Genomic DNA, 19,604 nt, shown 5'->3' on the forward strand with positions numbered 1-19,604 from the left:
CAGTTTGTGTGTATAGAGTTATGAACAGATACTACATAATCTGTACATTTCTCCAACTTCCAAACTCCAACTACCAAAACTATATAGTGCACCTTTAAGAGTTCAATTTTCTGAACACGTGTTCAACATAAATTCAGAGCATTTATATGCAAATAAAGAAACATGCTAAGCCACATGTAACTTAATATCCAATCAAACCCCTTGCCAACATATAGCAGGATCTACTTTGCATAAATGAAACTTGTTTTTACATTTGGCTAATTTAACTGAGTTAACTTCCTGTCTGTTTAAGATTCCCTTCAAAGTAACCTTTAAGGGGCTGCTTTAGTTAGATCTAATGATTTATAACGCATCTTTTTCCCCTTAGGGTGAACTTTGAACTAAATCTTTTAGCCAAAAATGAACAAGATAATGAAAAAATGTGAATTCTTCAACTCGACACAACAAACACCCCTCATGTTTTACCCAGGTTTCAAATAAATTACCTTAAAAACGTTTGCATCATGGCACAATAAACTTTAACAGACATTCTCAATGTTGTGGTTAAGTTATACATTTTGACAACATAAGGTATTTGATTATAATTGATCACAACAGTATGTTAAATAAGTCGTTTTTTCACTGGGCTTGACAAATCGTCATACATCTGGTTCAGATCATATCTTCAAGGTGCAACCTGTTATTGTCCAACTTCATTGAAGTCTTATATTTTAAATGTGATCCATCAGGGTTTGTATTAGGTCTCCTACTTATCAATCTATATAAGAAAACCATCATAAAACATATCTTCTTATTCTTGTCCATAGCAGTTCTAATTTATAAGTGGCGTAAAGTTTGCTTCGGACACCGATTGGCCACATAACCCACTGTGCATTTTACATGTAACCTACTGTCTCTTGTTAGCAATAAACACAAATAAGTGTAGGCTAGGCCTGCACATTAAATTAACCCTCTGAAATACTTTCAGTACAGGGTCTTTAATTAAGACACTTTCTAATCTTGGAGCCCACTTGTATTCATTTAATGTAATTAAGGATTCATGATGAATCAACGACCAACATTTAATATTTATTCAATTGTTTTAGTGTAGTGTACAAATACCTCCAACTCGGACTAACCCTTTAGTTATGAGGGACAAAAACTGACTAAAGTATAAATAAATGAATAAATAAATAAATGTTGGGAGAAATGCATACAATAATGTGTAAATAATTAAATAAATGCACCAATAAATATATAAATATATATATATATATATATATATAAATACACAGAAATAAATAGATGTGTAAATGTAAAAATACGGAAATAAATTAATAACTCAATGAATGTGGAAATGTATGCATTGATACATATAACTGTAGAAATACGATAATAAATGAATAAATACATCTAAAAATATATAAATATATTTTTCATTAACAAAGTGTATTTATTATTTATTCATTGATGTATTGTTTTCAGCATATATATATTTATTGATGCATTTATTTAATTATTTATTTATTTATACATTATTGTATGCATTTCTCCCAACATTTATTTATTTATACTTTAGTCATTTTTTGTCCCTCATATTTAGTAAGCCTACATCTGCTAAATGGATATTGATAACATTTTTAGAAAGCAGTTTTCTCTTAACTCCGACCTCCTGCATCTTTTCAAGATTGAAACATGGCAGCAATCAAACGTTAATGGTACTTTTATTTTGAAAGCCATACCCGGAAGTGTTGCTTCCTCGTATACTACAGCTAGCTTAATGCTAGTATGAAAAGCCCACGATCACTTCTGAAGGACGGAAAGAAACACCGCCACTGATCGGAACACTTTACCATCCTTTCATTTAGTCTCAGTGAGAAATAAGACATTAGCGGGTAAGTTGTGAGCTGTGTACAAGTGGCTGGGTGGTAGTCGTTCTGTTTCATGGCCTATAGTCGTTTTGAGGCCGTAATGCTGGCTGAGCCGCTCTCTCTTTTCTCGGGGAAACAACATCACGTATGGCGCTCTTTACTTCGAAACGCTTTGCGAAGACCCGCCGCGCCTGTCATGATAATTTCCCACATTTAAAGGGAAATATTCACAGTTATTAAGAATCGAGCAAAACACATTATGGAAGTGTCATATTTTCCTTCCCTCGACCTTAAGTTTTCCTTCATGAAAAGGCCTTGAGAGAGAGAGGGGCGTAGAAATGATCTTAGTTAAAATAGTTTTCTGTTATAGCTGGTTTAGAAAGAGGCACACACCCCCTTTAATTCAAAACTTTAGAAGAGAGGTTTTTTATATCTAACTCGTGCTCTTCACAAATCAGCGACACGTTGCACATATTGTACAGGGTTGTGACATGAGAGGCTTTAAGTGAAGATCCGAGGTGTAAATAAAGGATATTAGATGTTATTTACATGTAGAGGGTTGTGTGAATGCACACGCAGGGAGCTCCGCTGCTGCAGCCGCCGCAGTGAAATCCTGGCCCTGCTATCATGGCTGTAATGGCTCTAAGGCGTCGCAGCACACTGCTTTTGTGATTATAGAAACACTTTCGTTTGGGGACTATTAAGGACTGAGAAGATGTATTTTATGCTCAAATCTCAAATTTTAAGAAATGTGGCGCCTCGGGCCCCGTTTGAGACACAATGAAACAGACTATTTCTGCAAATGACAGCACACATTTGGAGGTTGTATCTATACTCTGGAGAATACAGGAGGAGGTTTTCAACCATTCTTTATTATTTCAAGAAAAAGAAAGGATATTGATACACAGGTATGTTAAAACACGTATAAAATGACTATTATGATGCAATAGCAATACCTATATATATATAATTATATTTAAACATCCGAGCAACTGTGTAAGACTTCAGTGCTTATCACAGCAGGCTACACAGTCTAAAATGTTTAAATGTTTATATATATATATATATATATATATATATATATATATATATATATATATAAATGGTATGATGCAAGTTGTGCATTTTAGAAGGCGCAGAAGTGCAACAGTATGTGTGCAAAATTGGAAATATTTAACCACATTTCCCATTTTGCACGCACAAAAACAAGTTCTTCTCCTTGGGGTGTCCCAAGAGTTGAAGGTAAACTGGGTTTCATCAGAGACCTCTTGCTGGTTTCCCTTTTCTCTTCCTGCTTATACTGATTATGATCGGGGAAGAATGTTTTAGTTGCAGTTTCTCCCACTATTGTCTGCATCTACCACATTCAACAATAAGACTTACATTACATTATTATATAATCCTAATAAAACATGAGCAGGACTTCTCACATCTGTCTGCCACAATCAGGAGAGTAGTATTCATATAGAACGTATCTACAGCTTAATCAAGGAGGAGGATCAGATGTTGAGAAAGTGTGAAACTGATCCTTTAATAAATATATGAGCACCATGTGTGGACACAGGACGTGTTAGACTGCTCTCTGCTCAGTGTTGGTTCTTGCAGTAGAAGTGAACTTTTGGAAGTATTGTTTCTTTTTGTTTATTGGATAGAGTTTCTGAAGGCTTCTGTGCAGAGGTTTTATTCATTACTTCAAAGTATTCATATTTAGTGGAAGAAGTTGAGAGCACAGTTTGATCTCATATCGTTGTGTTTGTACGAGATGTTTCATGACCAGTACAACAGAAAGCAGAAGTGTAAAGTTCATGCCTTGTTTATTAAAAACATTGACAACTCAACAACTCCAAACTCTGCTTTTGTATCACCTTATTGCTTATATGGTGACTCACAATTTTCATCGTTCATTTGACATGGCCAAGGACTCAGAAAATCATTCAGATGAATCTAATGTCTTCCATTATGAATCTGATGTGAGCTGTATTTGTGAGGAGTGCATTAGTGTACGATGCTGTTATAAGAAAGTGTGTGTGGCATTGTTAGGCAGCGTTACAGGACGAGTACATCGGACACACTTTTAACACTGCTTTTATGAAACCTATTCTGTGGGGTTTCCACCAGCATGTTTGATGCAGAGTTATATTTACATATTTATTTGTTTATTTGTTTGTTTTACAGAAAATTCGGCAAAAGAAGCCTTGGGTCATGTCAGGACAGAGGAAAGGAGCTGCAGCTAAGCTGCCTAAATGTGCCTTCTGCAGGACCAACCGGGATAAGGAGTGCGGGCAGCTGCTAGTGTCCGACATCCAGAAGGTGGCGGCCCACCATAAGTGCATGGTGAGAAGAGCACAGCATCCAGATTAATGAACAGTTCAGACTAAAGGAGTTGTTTGGTTGTTTCATTTGTTCGTATGAGGAGACACTATTTCAAGGAGGAGAAAATACATATATTTTTAAAGTATTCATCAGAAAAGCATTGAAATAATATCTTCGTATTTCACGGTGAAATTGAATCTGAAGCTGCGAAAGAACATTTCATCCATGTTACCTCTAACATTGTTTTAGTAACTGATACATCAGCAGAAGAAAGGGAAATAAACAAATGGAGACATTGTGCATACCATCATCATCATCATCATCATCATGATGTCAAAATCAATTATTTAAAACATGTTTTTAAATAAAAATGTCCTTTGCAGCTTTTCTCCTCTGCCTTGGTCACGTCTCACTCAGACAGTGAAAACATTGGAGGCTTTTCCATCGAGGATGTGAAGAAGGAGATCAAGAGGGGAAATAAATTGGTAAGTAACTGCTGCCCCTCTCAGTGTGGCGTTATATATAAAATATTAATAATCCCAGAGACGTGGAGAGGGGATGTTAAAGGGCTTTAATGTAAGGAAACTGAAAATGAGTTTAAATGTAAGTGAACTGGCTGTGAACGGTGTCATCACCTCGACATAGAGCTCAGTACTACTTACTTTATATTAACAGTTGTTAAGATGGTAGGTGTGCTGATACTGGATGACGCTGTTTTCTTCCATATGTAGCACCAATACTGTGTTGTTAAGCTCCCTCTCTCTCTGTCTCTCAGGGTGGTCTCTCTATTCTCCATTTCTGTAATCATCATACATACTGTATCATGAAAAGGACTCTAGCTAGTAGTAAAAACAATTGGTGTGTTTGATCTCTCCTTTAAGGAAGACATCAGCCTGCCCCCCCTACATAAAGATCTAGATCCACATGTTTTTTTTTTAGTTTTTATTTAAATATTTATTTTTGGGCTTTTAATGTAGAGATAGGACAGTGGATAGATTCAGAAATCAGGGAGAGAGAGAGAGTGGAGAATGACATGTGGGAAGGGAGCCACAGGTGGGATTTGAACCTGGGCCACCCGCTTGGAGGAGCAAAGCCTCCATACATGGGGCACGGGCACTAACCACTGCGCCACCAGCGCCCCTAGATCCACATGTTTGAATGAGAATACAGGGTACAGCTCATTTCATGATACACTGTTAATAATAACAATAAGATGGGTTCTCCATGAAATGAAACTGTTCTCACAAGTTTCATTAATTTTTTTATCAACCTTTATTTAACCAGGTTGATCCCATTGAGATGAAGAACCTCTTATCCAAGGGAGACCTGGCCGAGACATTCAGCAGCATAGACACAGAGACACAAAGAGAGACAACGTACAGTTAACAAAAACACTCAAATTAGCATTAAAAGAGATCAGAGATGTTATGTTGAGCGCCCCATGTACAGAGGCTGTAGTTCTTGTCACAGCGGCTGTGGGTTCGAATCCGACCTTGGCCTTTTGCTACATGTCAACCCCCACTCTCTCTCCTCCCAACATTACTGTCTCTCTTCAGCTGTCCTATCCAATAAAGCCAAAAAGACCCCCCCACCCCAAAAAAAATATATAATGTATAGTGTAGTCTATAATGAACATAAACCTTATATACCTATACATTTATTTTAATTTCAATGAACTTATCTCTACAAATCACTTTTCTAACTATATCAACTAAATGATGAATATTGATGATATGACTTGAACTGTGTCATCTTCATCCACAGCCGGTTCAAGCTTGATCTGCTAGTTTTCTGTTTTTGAAGCCTTGATGTTTGTTTCTGTCTTTTCTAGTTAAAAAAATATTTTCTCCAGCTTTTTTGATTTCGTCGCCACAGAGATAATACTCTGATGATGTTTTGCATCTTGTGTCCTTTGAGACAGACAGTTACTGTATGTCTGTAAAGTCCACATGATCTGTTGAGAGAAATGACCCTTAAGGCCAATATCATAAAGTCACATTTCACGTTACTTGTTGACACATCTCATCTTGTTGTCAGATATCTCTACTGAATGTTGAAGGTTGTTCTTTAGCTTGAACCTCTTTATGAATGATGTACCCCCCCCGCAGATGTGCTCTTCGTGTCATAGACCGGGAGCTACAATCGGCTGTGATGTGAAGACGTGCAGGAGGACGTATCACTTTTATTGTGCTGTGAAGGACAAAGCCCAGATCAAAGAGAATCCTTCACAAGGGATTTACCTGTAAGTCACTTTGCCGTTTGATTCTTCAACATGTTCATCCACACCAGTTCATAGATGTTTTTATTCATGTTAGATTCAAATCTTTTCATTTTGACTCCCAAACAGTGTTTACTGTCGCAAACACCGGGATGCTTCTCAAGACGGCTTTCAAGGTAAGACACGTTTAATATCTCAACCATACCCACTCCCATGAATTTGACTTTTTATGTACAATAATAAATCATTTTCTCAGGGAGATTATTGCCTACTAATCTCTACTTTAGCTCACCCCGGCTGTATGCTATGATATTATCACATCTATCATACTGCATCAGTTCTTGGTCTCGAGATTCACAAACAACTTTAAAGCCGATCAAATCTCTCTGTAACCAGACAATAAAAATCATGGACAAAAAACCTACAAGATGGCTCTTTTGTCGCGTATCAGAGAAACATAATATGTTTAGCTTTGAAAGCTTCATTGGCTACTGCAGCCTCAAATTAATGTTTAAATATCTGCATGGTCTGGCACCTTCTCTGTTTGATGAATTTATTACGAGACGTCAGGATTCAAGTCGAGTCAACACGCACACTTCAGGAAGCAGTAACTGTTGTATTCCAATGAACAAAACTCATATTGGACAATCAGCCTGCTGTGTCGTAGGAGCGTAAACTTTGGAACAGTCGACCAACTGAATTAAAAATGCAACAGAGTTTGAATGTTTTTAATAAAGGTACTAAACCATGGCTGAAGGAGAAACAATTACTGCCTTCTCTTTTTAATGTAGTTTATCCCTTTTGTATTTATAACTCAGCTGTTTTCATTTTCTTCTCCTTTTGATTTGTCTTCATTTCTATCTGTTTTATCTAAAAGCCTCTCCTGGACAGGTGTTGCAATTTAACATTTAAACACTAAAGGCCCTGACACACCAAGGAGATCATCGGCCTATTTGAACCGACAGTGAGCGATAGTCGCCCTCGTTTTTGCGGTGTGTCCAGCTCTGTCGCTACATCGTCCCCCCCCCTGTCTGCCTTTTTTCGTTGGTTGGCGTCGGTGCAGTTGGTGAGAGGAAACTCTCTGATTGGCTGTTTGGAGGTTTCATTTATCTCCAGCTCTTGACACAGGTTCAGGAAAGCCCCTTGAGCATGCTGCATGCTTTCCCTCCTTTTAGAGCGATTTCTCCTTATTTGTCGCCTCCGCCTCTTCTTTTCTTTTTCCACTAAAAGACCAAGGGCTGACAACGCCAGTGCCAGTTTCAACTTTTTATCAGACATCTCGATTAGTAGGCTACCTATAACACGAGTGGTGACCGACAGCTGTGTGAAAATGGTCTTCTCGTATCATAACAACAGATTAACGCCGCCTGCTGGCATGAAGAGTTATTTCCTCTCACGCATGCACAGAACGTATACGTGGTGGTTAGCCGTCGGCTGAAGTCTTTGCGGTGTGTTCAAGTGCAACTTTTTGGCCGAGACAAAGGCGTCGGCAGACAACAGGAGTTTTTTACTGTCTGCTTGGTGTGTCAGGGCCTTGAGAGCAATGCATCTGGGACTTGTGCATGTTTAAATGTTATGTTTCTGTATGTCTATGTCAAATAAACAAATCCATAAATCGGTTATTGTGAAATGTTCTATAACCATAGATGAAGAGGAAGGTGTGGCCAATGATTCAGACTCATCAGCACCACAAAGTAGAGGCCGGGGAAGGTTTGAGAAGGGGAGAGCTAAGGTCGGATCTCGTGGCCAATCAGAAGACGCTCGCTCGGCGTCCTCACAGGCTGCAGATGAAGAAAGCTCCTCCCATGTAAGGCACACTATCCGTTCACACATGAGAATCTGTTAAAGTGACTTTAAACAGTCTGTTCACTGTTATGTCCTGTGATCCAGCGGGACAGGTCTCCTCTGCGGGCCAGCCCAGGAGACGGTGGCCAGCGTTGTGGCTTTTGTCACGCAGGTGATGAAGAGAATGGAACAAGAGGAATGCTTCACACCGACAACTCAAAGAAAGTGGCTGCACACTACAAGTGCATGGTAAGATTGTTGAGTACATGTTGTCTGTGTGTGTGCTCTGACAGTACTTTATTTGACATCTTTTTGTTCTGTATGATCCTTCTTAGCTCTTTTCATCGGGGACAGTGCAGCTGACGACAACATCGCGGGCGGAGTTTGGAAACTTTGACGTGAAAACAGTCATCCAAGAAATCAAGAGGGGGAAAAGAATGGTGGGACGATCAGCTTTTAAAAAAAAAGCGAGACTACAGTTAGTTTGAAAGAGAATCACATTCTTTGTTTGTCTCTAACTTTACTGCTGTTGGTTTTGTTTTTTCCAGAAATGCACCCTGTGCACTCAGTTGGGTGCTACCATTGGGTGTGAAATCAAGGCCTGTGTGAAGACCTACCACTATCACTGCGGCCTGCAGGACAAAGCAAAGTACATTGAAAACATGGCGCGTGGCATCTACAAGTGAGCTGCACTTCTAGAGATAATCACATTTTCTATTTTATATATAACTTCTAACTTCAAAACCTGACTAACGTTTGACTGTGATTTATTGTAACATATTTTCAGCTGGAGATATTCCAATAATATTTAAAGTTATTGATGCAATAAGTTCATCTGCACTTTGATATAAAGTTTTACAAATGATTACTAAGAAAGTTTCCCTTTAACGGGAGAAGGTCGTGTCAAACACAGCTGACCTACAGGTGATGACTCAGTAGGATACTTTGACTGCTGTCACATCTTCACTGAACCATATGGAACTTTCAAAGGGATCCCTGGATTACATTGGAGCTGTGCAACAGAAAGATGACAGGTCTTCTTTTTTCTTTTTTTTTAGACTATACTGTAAAAACCACAGTGGGAACGAGGAGAGGGACGAGGAAGACGAAGAACGAGAGAATCGCAGTAGAGAGAGAGCAGCGATTGATCACCGGGGAACACCATCAACACAAGTGAACGGCAACTAGGTACAATACATGGTTGTTTTTTTATGAAGATACTTCAAATATGTCCACATTGAATGTCAAACGTTTCAAATGTGTCATTTTTTTTCCAATTGCAGCCGTTGAATGAATGGAGTTTAAAAAAAGTCTTGTTATTCTCGTATTGATTTTAAAATGATTTTAACTGTCAATAAGACAATACATGGCCTTGCACCGGACTACACATCTCAGATATTCTTTTCATTTATGAAGCAGGACGGCCCCTCAGATCCTCCGGCTCTTCTCTTTAAGTTGTTCCACAAAGTAAGACAAAAACATTTCAGCTACAATGCTCCGAGGCGCTGGAACAGTCTGCCGGAGGATCTGAGAGGAGCTGGAAATATTGATACTGTTGAACTTAAACTAAAGACATACTTATTCAGTCTGGTTTTTATGTAGGGCTTTTATACTTTCATTTTTATTATTATTACTATGTTTTATTGTTTTAACTACACATTTTGTATTTCCTATTGGTGTGCATTAGTCTCTACTTCTAAATCCATTTTTATTTCTACCCTGTTTTGTCACTATTTTATGTTTCTTCTTGTTTTTCAGTCGCTGTAAAGAACTTTGATTTGCATTTGATTTGTATGAAAGGTGCTATATAAATAAAGCTTGATTGATTCTTATGATGCCTTTCTTTCAGGTTGGCATTTGGGATGAAACGTGGGGTGAAAACAGAAGAACTCAGAGACGAGGAAGTGATATGTTTTTATACTAAATCTTAGCCTACTCACAAACCGTGGTCTTTAGGCTCCCGTGATTTGTCCTTACAGCTTCTTCCGGTAAATAGACAGGATGCCCAAATGTTCACCAGATGTCTTCTTCATGACTCCATGTTCTGAGTTGGCTAGATGATCTGTTGACTGACTGATGGTTCTCTGCAAAGCACTGGACTGCTGCAGGATCAAGAAGAGTCATTACCAACCTTTCCAAAAGTCTGAGATGGGCTCAACTTTCAAATACACGTATTCTTGCTGTGAATAAGATGTAATGGGCTGATCGTTTGATTGTCACTTGCCACACATCCCCACGGCCTACATGCCCCCACACTTGCTGAAATGGATACATTCTTGCTCTTCCTTTGCTACGAAAGGACTCATTTTTAAGAGGGGTCTGTTTTGTTACTCGTCTCTCTATCAAGTCGTGCAGTTTGATGACTTTGTTTCTGTAATCATGTCTTAAGAATACTCTTTTGATGTTAGCCTTTTTATTTTCTTGATATGTCATATTTTGCTACTGTATTATCATTATGAATCATTTTTAATATCTGGATTTCAGACAGTCACAGTTACAAGTTCTGCCAGCATGCACTTGTACTTTCTCACTGTTAAAGGAAGCATTTTCTTATTTAGCTGCTAGAGGGCAGAGTAGAGCTCCTCAGCAGATTTGGCTTGAATTTGTTTGATGTACTATTACTTGTATCTCGACAAATGTACCCATGGATGATTTGAAATAGAAAAGATTTTATTTTACACAATTCATGAGTAAATCGAGTCTTTTATTCGTTAGGTGTGTTCATCACTACTCACAATAGAAAGCACTAGTCACATCTGGTGACAGGATGTCAAAGGTGATATCTGATGAGGTCTGAAGAGTGAGGGTTGTTACACTAGCTGCCATTTCTTAAAATCAGACAACTGCTGTACACACAACAACCACAGTTCCAGCGTGATGCTACGACGGAGTATTAGGGCCACGTTAAAGAAAAATCAATCTGACATTTTGAGATTAGAGTCGTACATTTACAAGAATAATGTCGTTACGATATTAAATGTGTAAATCGATTTAAATGAGGCTATGGTTAAAATTATTATTCTGAAAGGTTGTATCAGAAAAATGATGAGTGGAACCCTAAAGAGTAAGGAGACAATTTCATCCAAGTCAGTGTGGTTCTTTCTTCAGAAAATCCCCGGTTTCTTACAGTCTTTTTTCAGAGTCCTGATACTTATGACAAAGTGATGCTGCTGTGCCAAAAGATAAAGGATTTCCTTTGTGAAACCTATACTAAATCATAACTTTACAAGATGCTCCACGTTCCTCATTTTGGCAGACTCCCCTTCTGATTTAGGCCTAACTATAGACTAAAATAACTTTATTCTCGTAAATTTGCCACTGTAATCATTATACATGTATGACTTAATCCAAGTAAATGCATAACTTAATTATCATAAATGTATTTTCCTGTCAGACTTTATATGTGTATATATGATTTTAATGTCGCAATATCAGACCCCCCCCCCCCCCCCCCCCAATGTGGCCCTAATTCTCCTTCGTATGATGCTCCTATTACCCTTAAAAGCCACAAAAAAGATAGTCCTGTTCTGAAATACGGCCACTTTCAATGGTGCACAATAAAATTTAAAAATGAGGCATGCCCACTCTCAACAAATTATTTACATACGCACATGAACTGAGAACTGTGAATAAAAACAAAAACCTGTATCTACTTCTTATTAGGTTTGCACTGCAGATGGCTCGTCACCTTCAATGTAGGGCGGAACTTAGTATGTTCCTGATCATTGATTTGCCCGCTGCGCTCTGACGTCACGGCGGAACTTACAATGCATCCCGGAAACAGACTTCAGTAGCAACGAAGCTAACCTCTCCTCCCATGTGTGTACTGTCACAAGGGTGAAGAGTCCGCGGAACCACCTGAGCAAAAACCTCTGTCTACTGTTTCTGAAGACCACTGTAGACTTCATAAAACCAAAAAAAGGCAGAGACTGACCCGGACATGGCGACTTCCAGCCCCTGTGTTGTGGTAAGTCTACCCTAACAACCGGAGTTAAATCTGAGAAGGTGGTCGTAGGTTATTTATTCATGCCCACTGCAATACCACGCAACAAATTACGCGAGTATTACTGCATTTCTTTAAAAATAACTCATATTTGGGAGCTAGTGGTCTGTGTTTCCTGTTTTGACCCAGGTGTATTATATATATATATATGTATATGTGTGCAGTGTATTTGTTCTGTAACGTGGCCTGAGGCTGCAGAGACTGTGATAGGCACGTGTACGTGACGTAATGAGCGCTTAATGATTGACACATCATAGCCATGATTATATGGTTTTATTTTTTATTATATGTGGGCTACTGTGAATGAAGGCAGGTTACATGTTTTCTCTATTGTTAGGCCATTATTGTGTATTTACTCTCTCATTCTGGAAACAACAAGCTGCAAACGAGGGGGGCGTGTGTGCTGTACTCTGTCTTACAGCTTGGCTTAAAAAATGTCAAGTAATCACTTATCCATCAGGCTGCAGGCAAACACTAACGTTACATCTGAGGATGTGACATCACAACTGTGTCTTGTCGTCTCTTTGTCCAATGGGACCCTCAGTCAGTGCTGTTTAAGAGGCTTTACAACAGGACAAACAATTCCATAAAAATGTTGTAGAAATATGTTGCTCTTTGTATGTGTTATGTTATGAATGTGTATTTGTGTTATTATTACAATTTAATTTACAACACAAGATTCCACATTATAGCTAGGTTGAAATGGTATTGCTAAATAATAAAAGACCAATGTTCTGTTCAACAAGGAACTTTAAAGTTTCTGTTTTATTAATATGTTTTAACAAACTGCTGGCTTGCGAGAATGCTGACTCTAATTAAGCTAAATGCACATTTTGCTTAAATGGCATTCAAAACAGTGACTTTTCAAATAAAATGGGCTGCACATTGCAGTGTGCCAAACATTTACTTTGTTTTCACAAACATTCAAGGTTGCCCAGCATTTGACCCTGGCTCATTTTTTTCCCCCCCATGCAGCTTTGTAAAAGGCACCAATGCTGTGGATAACAGTGGAAAATGCTCCCTTGCATTACCATGACTCATGAGGGCATCTGCTCGGTGTCAGTCATCGTTTGGAGTGGAAAGTGGGGGAAGCCCAAACAGAATGACATGTTTTCAATTTTAAAGGCAAAGAGGGGCAATGCTTTATTGTAGTTACATGACACTTTTTTGATTTAGTGTTCAATAAAGTGGCATGATTTTGTTGACTTGGGAGGAACCAATGTCTGCATGCTGATAACAGCTCTGATTGTGCTTCGGATCATGCAGACCCCCCCCCCCCCCCCCCCCCCCCATCACATGATACCAGTTATGTTGTCTGGGTTCTTGTACCAGCAGGAAATTTGATTTCACAAAAAAATAAGAAACAACCATTTCTGAAAAGTCATCCCAGTTGATATACCTTTCTTTGTAATACCTTACTTTTGAACAGAAAGATACTTATGATGACTAACATGGAAAGATCCCTTTGCTGCCATAAAGTGATGTCTCCACTGACGGCTAACTGCCTGTTTTCTGCTGAAGTGTACAGAAGTAGACCTTACCCTCAGAGTTTTTGATTGAGGCAGAATAACGCCTTGCCTTTGCCCTACTGACCCCTCTTTCAGGTGATGGCTCCATGTCCATGTTGGGTAATATCTCTGATTTTTTTAACCCCTCAGTATCATGTTTTACTACAGATCAGTGATGAGGAGCAGGGGTATGACCTGGACCTTTTCTGCATACCAAAGCATTATGCCACTGACTTGGAGAGAGTCTACATCCCACATGGACTCATCTTAGACAGGTGGGTTGCTTGGGGGGAGGTTTGTTAAATGAATGTTATGAAAGTCAGGGTCATATAAAAGGTAGTTGGGATGATGAGTAAGTCTGAGCAAACACTCTCTGGGTGTCCAAGATCCTGTAGTTACTTGATGATCCATCATAAATTATGTTAATGATTAAAGTTTTCAAATTTTTGAAGCATTTTTCAAATGTCTGTTGTGTGTTTTCTTTCTGCTTTTTAAATCTTCTCAACAGATTTGGGACTTTTTAATTAATAAAGATAACCTTTGTTTCTTTTAGCTGGTTATCCCTGTTGTCGTTTTATTTGTGTGCTTTAGAAACAAACGCTGTGCCCGCTGAACAAACAGAAAGGAAATGGGAACTACTGCTGACTGTAGCAGAAAAATGAGCTGATCACCCTCTGTCTCTTTCTCTCTCCCGATCTCAGGACAGAACGACTGGCCAGAGAGATCATGAAGGAAATGGGGGGGCACCACATTGTGGCCCTCTGTGTGCTTAAAGGGGGTTACAAGTTCTTTGCAGACCTGCTGGACTACATCAAGGCCCTGAACAGGAACAGTGACCGCTCTATCCCAATGACAGTGGACTTCATCCGTCTCAAGAGCTACTGTGTAATCTAACTCGTATCTTTTTTTTAAGAATAGACATTTTCAGTCATTTTAGTAGTACTCACATTGCTGTATTTAGCAGTCGTTAGAAAAAAGCAGTTGCTGGTTTGAAAACACTGTTACTGGCATTGTCATGGACACAAACACTTACTGTCTCCAACATACCTTACTCCTCAGCAGCTGCACTGAGAGAGGGGGGGGGGCTGCTAGAAAAGCTGAAGTGACACAATAATCAGAATTGTGTGTGTGTTAGGGCTGCTCGTTCATGGCCAGAAATCCTAATCACATTTAGTTTTGATACTGAGATCCCGAACATGCTTACATGTTGATTTCACAACACCCGCATCACACGGTTTAATTGAATTTATACGATCTGAAAACTCAGAAAAACATAAATAAATGAAAAAATTACAAATATATAAAAATAAATAAACTATCTTTTTGAGGTAGGGATTATGTATACTTGTGATCAAAATATAACTACAAACACTTAGAAACATGGAGCCCCAGTCAAAAACACACCACCTCCCAAAACCTTTTCTAAACCTTAAAAAAAAAAAGTAGCAGCCACTCAGTCCGATACTACGTGCCTTGGCTCCGTCTGCTCCGCCCTTTAATTAAAGCGAGAGCTGTTGCTGGCGGGAGAGGCAGAGCACACGCTGTGTTGTAAAGGGAAGGAGGGCACGCCTCATTTACCACACACGACAAAACCTATGGACAAAACAAGCGCACCACGGCATGCTGCACAGTAATCGTTTCATCTCGATTGTCTTGTAATTGAGTGTGTTGACGTGTCCTTGGGTAAGAAACTTAACCCCAAGTTGTTCCCGCTGCTTCATGGGTGGCGTGTGAATGATGTTGGCTAATACTGGTGGACACTTTTAATAGCAGCCTCTACCATCAGTGTGTGAATGGGTAGGTATGACCAGTGGTGTAAAATCGCTCTGAGTGGTCAGAAGACTAGGAAAGCCATTTACAAGCTCAAGTCGAGTCCATTTAGTTGTAGTCCAGGGCCCTCATTTATCAAGATGTGTGCATAATGACTGCATTCACAAGCAAAGAGAAAAATGTATCTTTATTATAAACACAGCTCTGACCATGCTTACATACAGAATCTAACGGTGGAACATTGTAATGAACGTGCATAAGCCTGCTGGGTAACAACGTGGGATTTATCAACACTGATTACACACCGATGCGTGTTTGAAAAATAGTTTTTTTTCTTGTAAATTTAATTCGTAAGACAGCTTTTAGACCATTCTCTATGTGCTGATGATAAAATAGGGGCCCAGGTTTCTGCCTTTTATTAGATAGGACAGCCAAAGAGAGACAGGAAACATTAGGAGGAGAGAGTGGAGGATGACATGCAGCGCGGCTTTCTGGCACCCCATGATTTATTCTTTTAAGTCTCTTCAGTGTTTCCGATGCTCATTGGAACTTTTTTTTTCAACATCAAACGAACTGTTCCAACCGAGTTCAGCATAAAAATCCGGCAGTGACATGTCAAAGTGTCCATGGGTAAGACATATTGCATCGCCAGCGGTGTGTGACTGGAATAGAACTGATGGGCAGTTTTGAACTTTAAGCAGCAGCCCTTTGCCATCGGTGTGTGAATGTGACGTGAATGGAGGAATGTGACATGTAGTGTTTAAGTGCTTTGAGTTGTCCAAATACTACAGAAGCATTAAACAAGTCCATTTAACCAAAGTTCTCGTTATTCAGTTTTTCTGGCACAAATTCATATTACATGTGACAACAGGGGGACAGGGATGCACTAAATGTAAACATGACTTGTTTACTGGATGTGGACTCTTCGATGCACATAAAAACAAACATCGACATAAACTGCTATATATTCTTTGCATAAATCATCCCCCCTGTTTAGGCGTTTTGGTCCTTGATACTCTACCAATATAATCTCAAATGTGACGTTTACAACAAATTATTTTGTCCTCACAGAACGACCAGTCGACAGGAGAAATCAAAGTCATCGGTGGAGATGACCTCTCTACATTAACCGGGAAGGTAAAAAAGTGTGGAATGATTATTACTGAAACACTTTCTGTTGCTCCTGTGGTTATAATGATGACATTTATTTAACTTGATTTAACAAACTGCAGTGTGTTCTATATCTAATGATGTTGTGATGCCACTATGTTCAACATAAACTGACTTAAGGTATTCACTGAATAATGTTAGAAACAAGTTGTAAGATGAGAGATAAGATATGACAAGACACACTTTACAAGGACCCTCAAAACTCTGATCCTATTTAGTAGAAGTGCGTACAGATAACGATTACGGCCTATTGTCTGTGACTGAATGTTCATGTGACTGGGAAAAACACAAATGTGTTTCTCTGTTACCTGCTAATAACTCCATTTATCTTTGTTAGAAATACCTTCATTTTTCACTTCCTACCTCTCACAATATGACTTCATTAGCTTCTGATGAAAACATTAGAAGGATGTGGTCATTGGTCAGCATGCAGTGTGTAATAAGGCCACAGTCAGGAGAAAGCTGAGCATTACATTCCTGTTGCATTTCATTTGAGTTTAAACACATGAAAGATAAAAATGTGACCAGTTCACTGTTGTTCAGTCATGTCTCCTTTTTCTTTTCAGAACGTCTTGATCGTGGAGGTATGTATTTGTGTTTTCTTCTATAGTCAGGCAGCCCGGCTTTCCGTTTGATATCTGCTAATATGAGCTTCTCTCACGCTCCGTCATCAGGACATCATCGACACAGGGAAGACCATGAAGACATTACTGCAGCTGCTCAAACAGTACAATCCCAAAATGGTTAAAGTAGCAAGGTAATGTAAGACCCTCATAGCTGCTGTGAGTACTATAAACTAGATCATGTGGACTCATTTTATAGTGTTTTATAACAGCGACTTATTTTTCACTCAAATTCAGAGTGTATGAATGCTGATGAACTTCTTTTCTGTCCTCAGTTTGTTGGTTAAGAGAACACCAAGAAGTGTTGGCTATCGACCGGACTGTGAGTGAAACTTTGTGTTTTCAGAAGTTAGTTTTTGAAATGCAGAGTTCGTACCTACAACAACTCTGGAATAATAATAAACTTTATTTATATAGCACCTTTCCAAAACAAGGTTTACGAAGTGCTTTACAGGATAAAACAACAGAATCATGAAGTGTTAGTGATTGATGAATGATGAATAAGGACAGAAATCACCATCAATAAAACATTACATAGAATAAACAGTAAGGCGTAAAACAGTAACAAAACATAATAAATCAATAAAACCAGATGGAGAGGGGGAATAAAGTAGAGGGTCACAGGAAGGCTAGACATGAAGGAAATAGTCTTGGCCGTCCTAATCTCCTCTGGGAGGTTGTTCACCTTTGTTTTTTAATCTGGACTTTGGAACCACCAGGAGAGCAGCATGTGAGGAGTTAGAAGGTCAGAAATAGACAGGGTCAAATCGTTCTGGTTTTAAAATTGATTATTAAAGTTTTAAAATCAGCTCTAAAACTAAGTGGCAGCCAGTGCAAGGATAGGCGAGATGTACTCTCTTCTCTTGGTGCCTGTTCAAATCCTGACGGGAGAGTTTTGTACTAGCTGTAGAGAGGAGAGAGATGTTTTGCTGCAGACGGAGAAGAGGGAGTTACAGTAATCTAACCTCGATGAAATAAAAGCATGAAGGACTGTTTCCAGGTTTTTGGTCGACAGGGACGGCTTAATTTTAGAAATGTTTCTAAGTTGGAGTGTCATAATATTGAAAGCACACAGTGTGCTTTGAATGATATTTTCCAGGCTGTCAGTTCAGTTCTGTTGGTTTTCTACAGAAACTGATCTTTTCTTCATTTCTCTCAGTTGTAGGATTCGAGGTCCCTGACAAATTTGTGGTGGGATACGCACTAGACTACAACGAGTACTTCAGAGATCTAAATGTAAGTATCAAAAATATATGAAGAAACAAAAAGTAGCTTTATTTCAAGCTTGTTTAAGTGAAGTCCGGTGTAAACCTCTCAAATGTAATGTACATCAAAGATTTGGTGCAAAACTCACAACCTCTTTCTCTTTCAGCATATCTGCGTCATAAGTGAATCGGGGAAGGAGAAGTACAAGGCATGAAGAGCAATTTGTAACCATTTAACTGTATGATTATCTTTTCCTTTTGCGGTCCATTTTGTATCACTTCATGTTTGTGTTATAAAACCGGTGCGTAGGGTCCCTGATGGAGCCCGTTTTAGCCCCCAAACACTTCAACATGTTTGCCTTAGATAGAACCCGTCTGTGTCACATGAAGCCCAGTGTCACCTGATTATGTGCACGTTCACTTATAATTGTTTTTTTGCAATGGAGTAAATAATTTAGAGCAATGCTGCCAGCTTTAATGATAAGATCACAGTTGTGCTCAAACCACTTTTGAAGATCTATTCAGAAACTATTTTAAATGTGATTCTGCTTTGACTTTGAACGTAGAAAAAGGAATTTTATGATGGGCACTCGTAAAGAAAATGTTGTATTTTCTGAATTCTGCACGCATGTATTTTTGAACAAAATGCTTTTCTATTTTACTTTTGCTGTGTGATGAGATTTTCATATGGTATGATAATTACAGAGGTCAGACAGATGTTTGGTACTGTCCCTAATTTAAAACATGCTAATACTGAAAGATGAGATATACTGTGTTATCAAAGCATCCATGCATGTTAAGACTTAGTATAACATGAGACAGGGATTTTTTAAAATGCTGGATGATTGTAAACCGTAAAGTTTACAGATGTGTAAACATTTGGTTGATTGTTAGACTGAACCTGTTCAATCATATATTTGAAATACAAAGACTGTATCAACCTGTTATTTTATCAGACATAATTGACCATGCTTTTTTAAATTATTATTATTATTATTATTATTATATATGCTTTAATTTGTTGGCACATTCACTGTAACCAGTGTAGACTGCAATTTTTCAATACTGGTCATTAAATGTTCACAACTGGAGTGGATTGTACGACGAAGCTTTGATTATGATATAACAAAGAATACTTGGAGCATTGAAATAATATCTG

At 38.7% G+C, this 19,604-nt stretch overlaps 2 protein-coding genes across 2 annotated transcripts; both read left to right on the forward strand.

Annotated features, from left to right (window-relative positions):
• The first annotated feature begins 1,727 nt into the window (after positions 1 to 1,727).
• On the forward strand, positions 1,728 to 10,849 carry phf6 (PHD finger protein 6). The gene is made up of 11 exons (XM_061048862.1): positions 1,728 to 1,874; positions 4,026 to 4,184; positions 4,547 to 4,648; positions 6,272 to 6,405; positions 6,511 to 6,557; positions 8,028 to 8,188; positions 8,272 to 8,415; positions 8,502 to 8,606; positions 8,715 to 8,848; positions 9,225 to 9,354; positions 10,016 to 10,849. The coding sequence occupies exons 2-10, from the start codon at positions 4,053 to 4,055 to the stop codon at positions 9,352 to 9,354; spliced, it is 1,089 nt and encodes a 362-aa protein (XP_060904845.1). The 5' UTR covers positions 1,728 to 1,874; positions 4,026 to 4,052; the 3' UTR covers positions 10,016 to 10,849.
• A 1,249-nt stretch (positions 10,850 to 12,098) lies between these two features.
• Positions 12,099 to 19,536, forward strand: hprt1 (hypoxanthine phosphoribosyltransferase 1). Its single transcript, XM_061048868.1, has 9 exons — positions 12,099 to 12,133; positions 13,846 to 13,952; positions 14,379 to 14,562; positions 16,519 to 16,584; positions 17,184 to 17,201; positions 17,292 to 17,374; positions 17,516 to 17,562; positions 18,400 to 18,476; positions 18,613 to 19,536. The coding sequence occupies exons 1-9, from the start codon at positions 12,107 to 12,109 to the stop codon at positions 18,658 to 18,660; spliced, it is 657 nt and encodes a 218-aa protein (XP_060904851.1). The 5' UTR covers positions 12,099 to 12,106; the 3' UTR covers positions 18,661 to 19,536.
• The last annotated feature ends 68 nt before the right edge of the window (positions 19,537 to 19,604 follow it).

Source organism: Labrus mixtus, chromosome 10, assembly GCF_963584025.1.
Source record: "Labrus mixtus chromosome 10, fLabMix1.1, whole genome shotgun sequence".
In the NCBI taxonomy this organism is placed as follows: domain Eukaryota; kingdom Metazoa; phylum Chordata; class Actinopteri; order Labriformes; family Labridae; genus Labrus; species Labrus mixtus.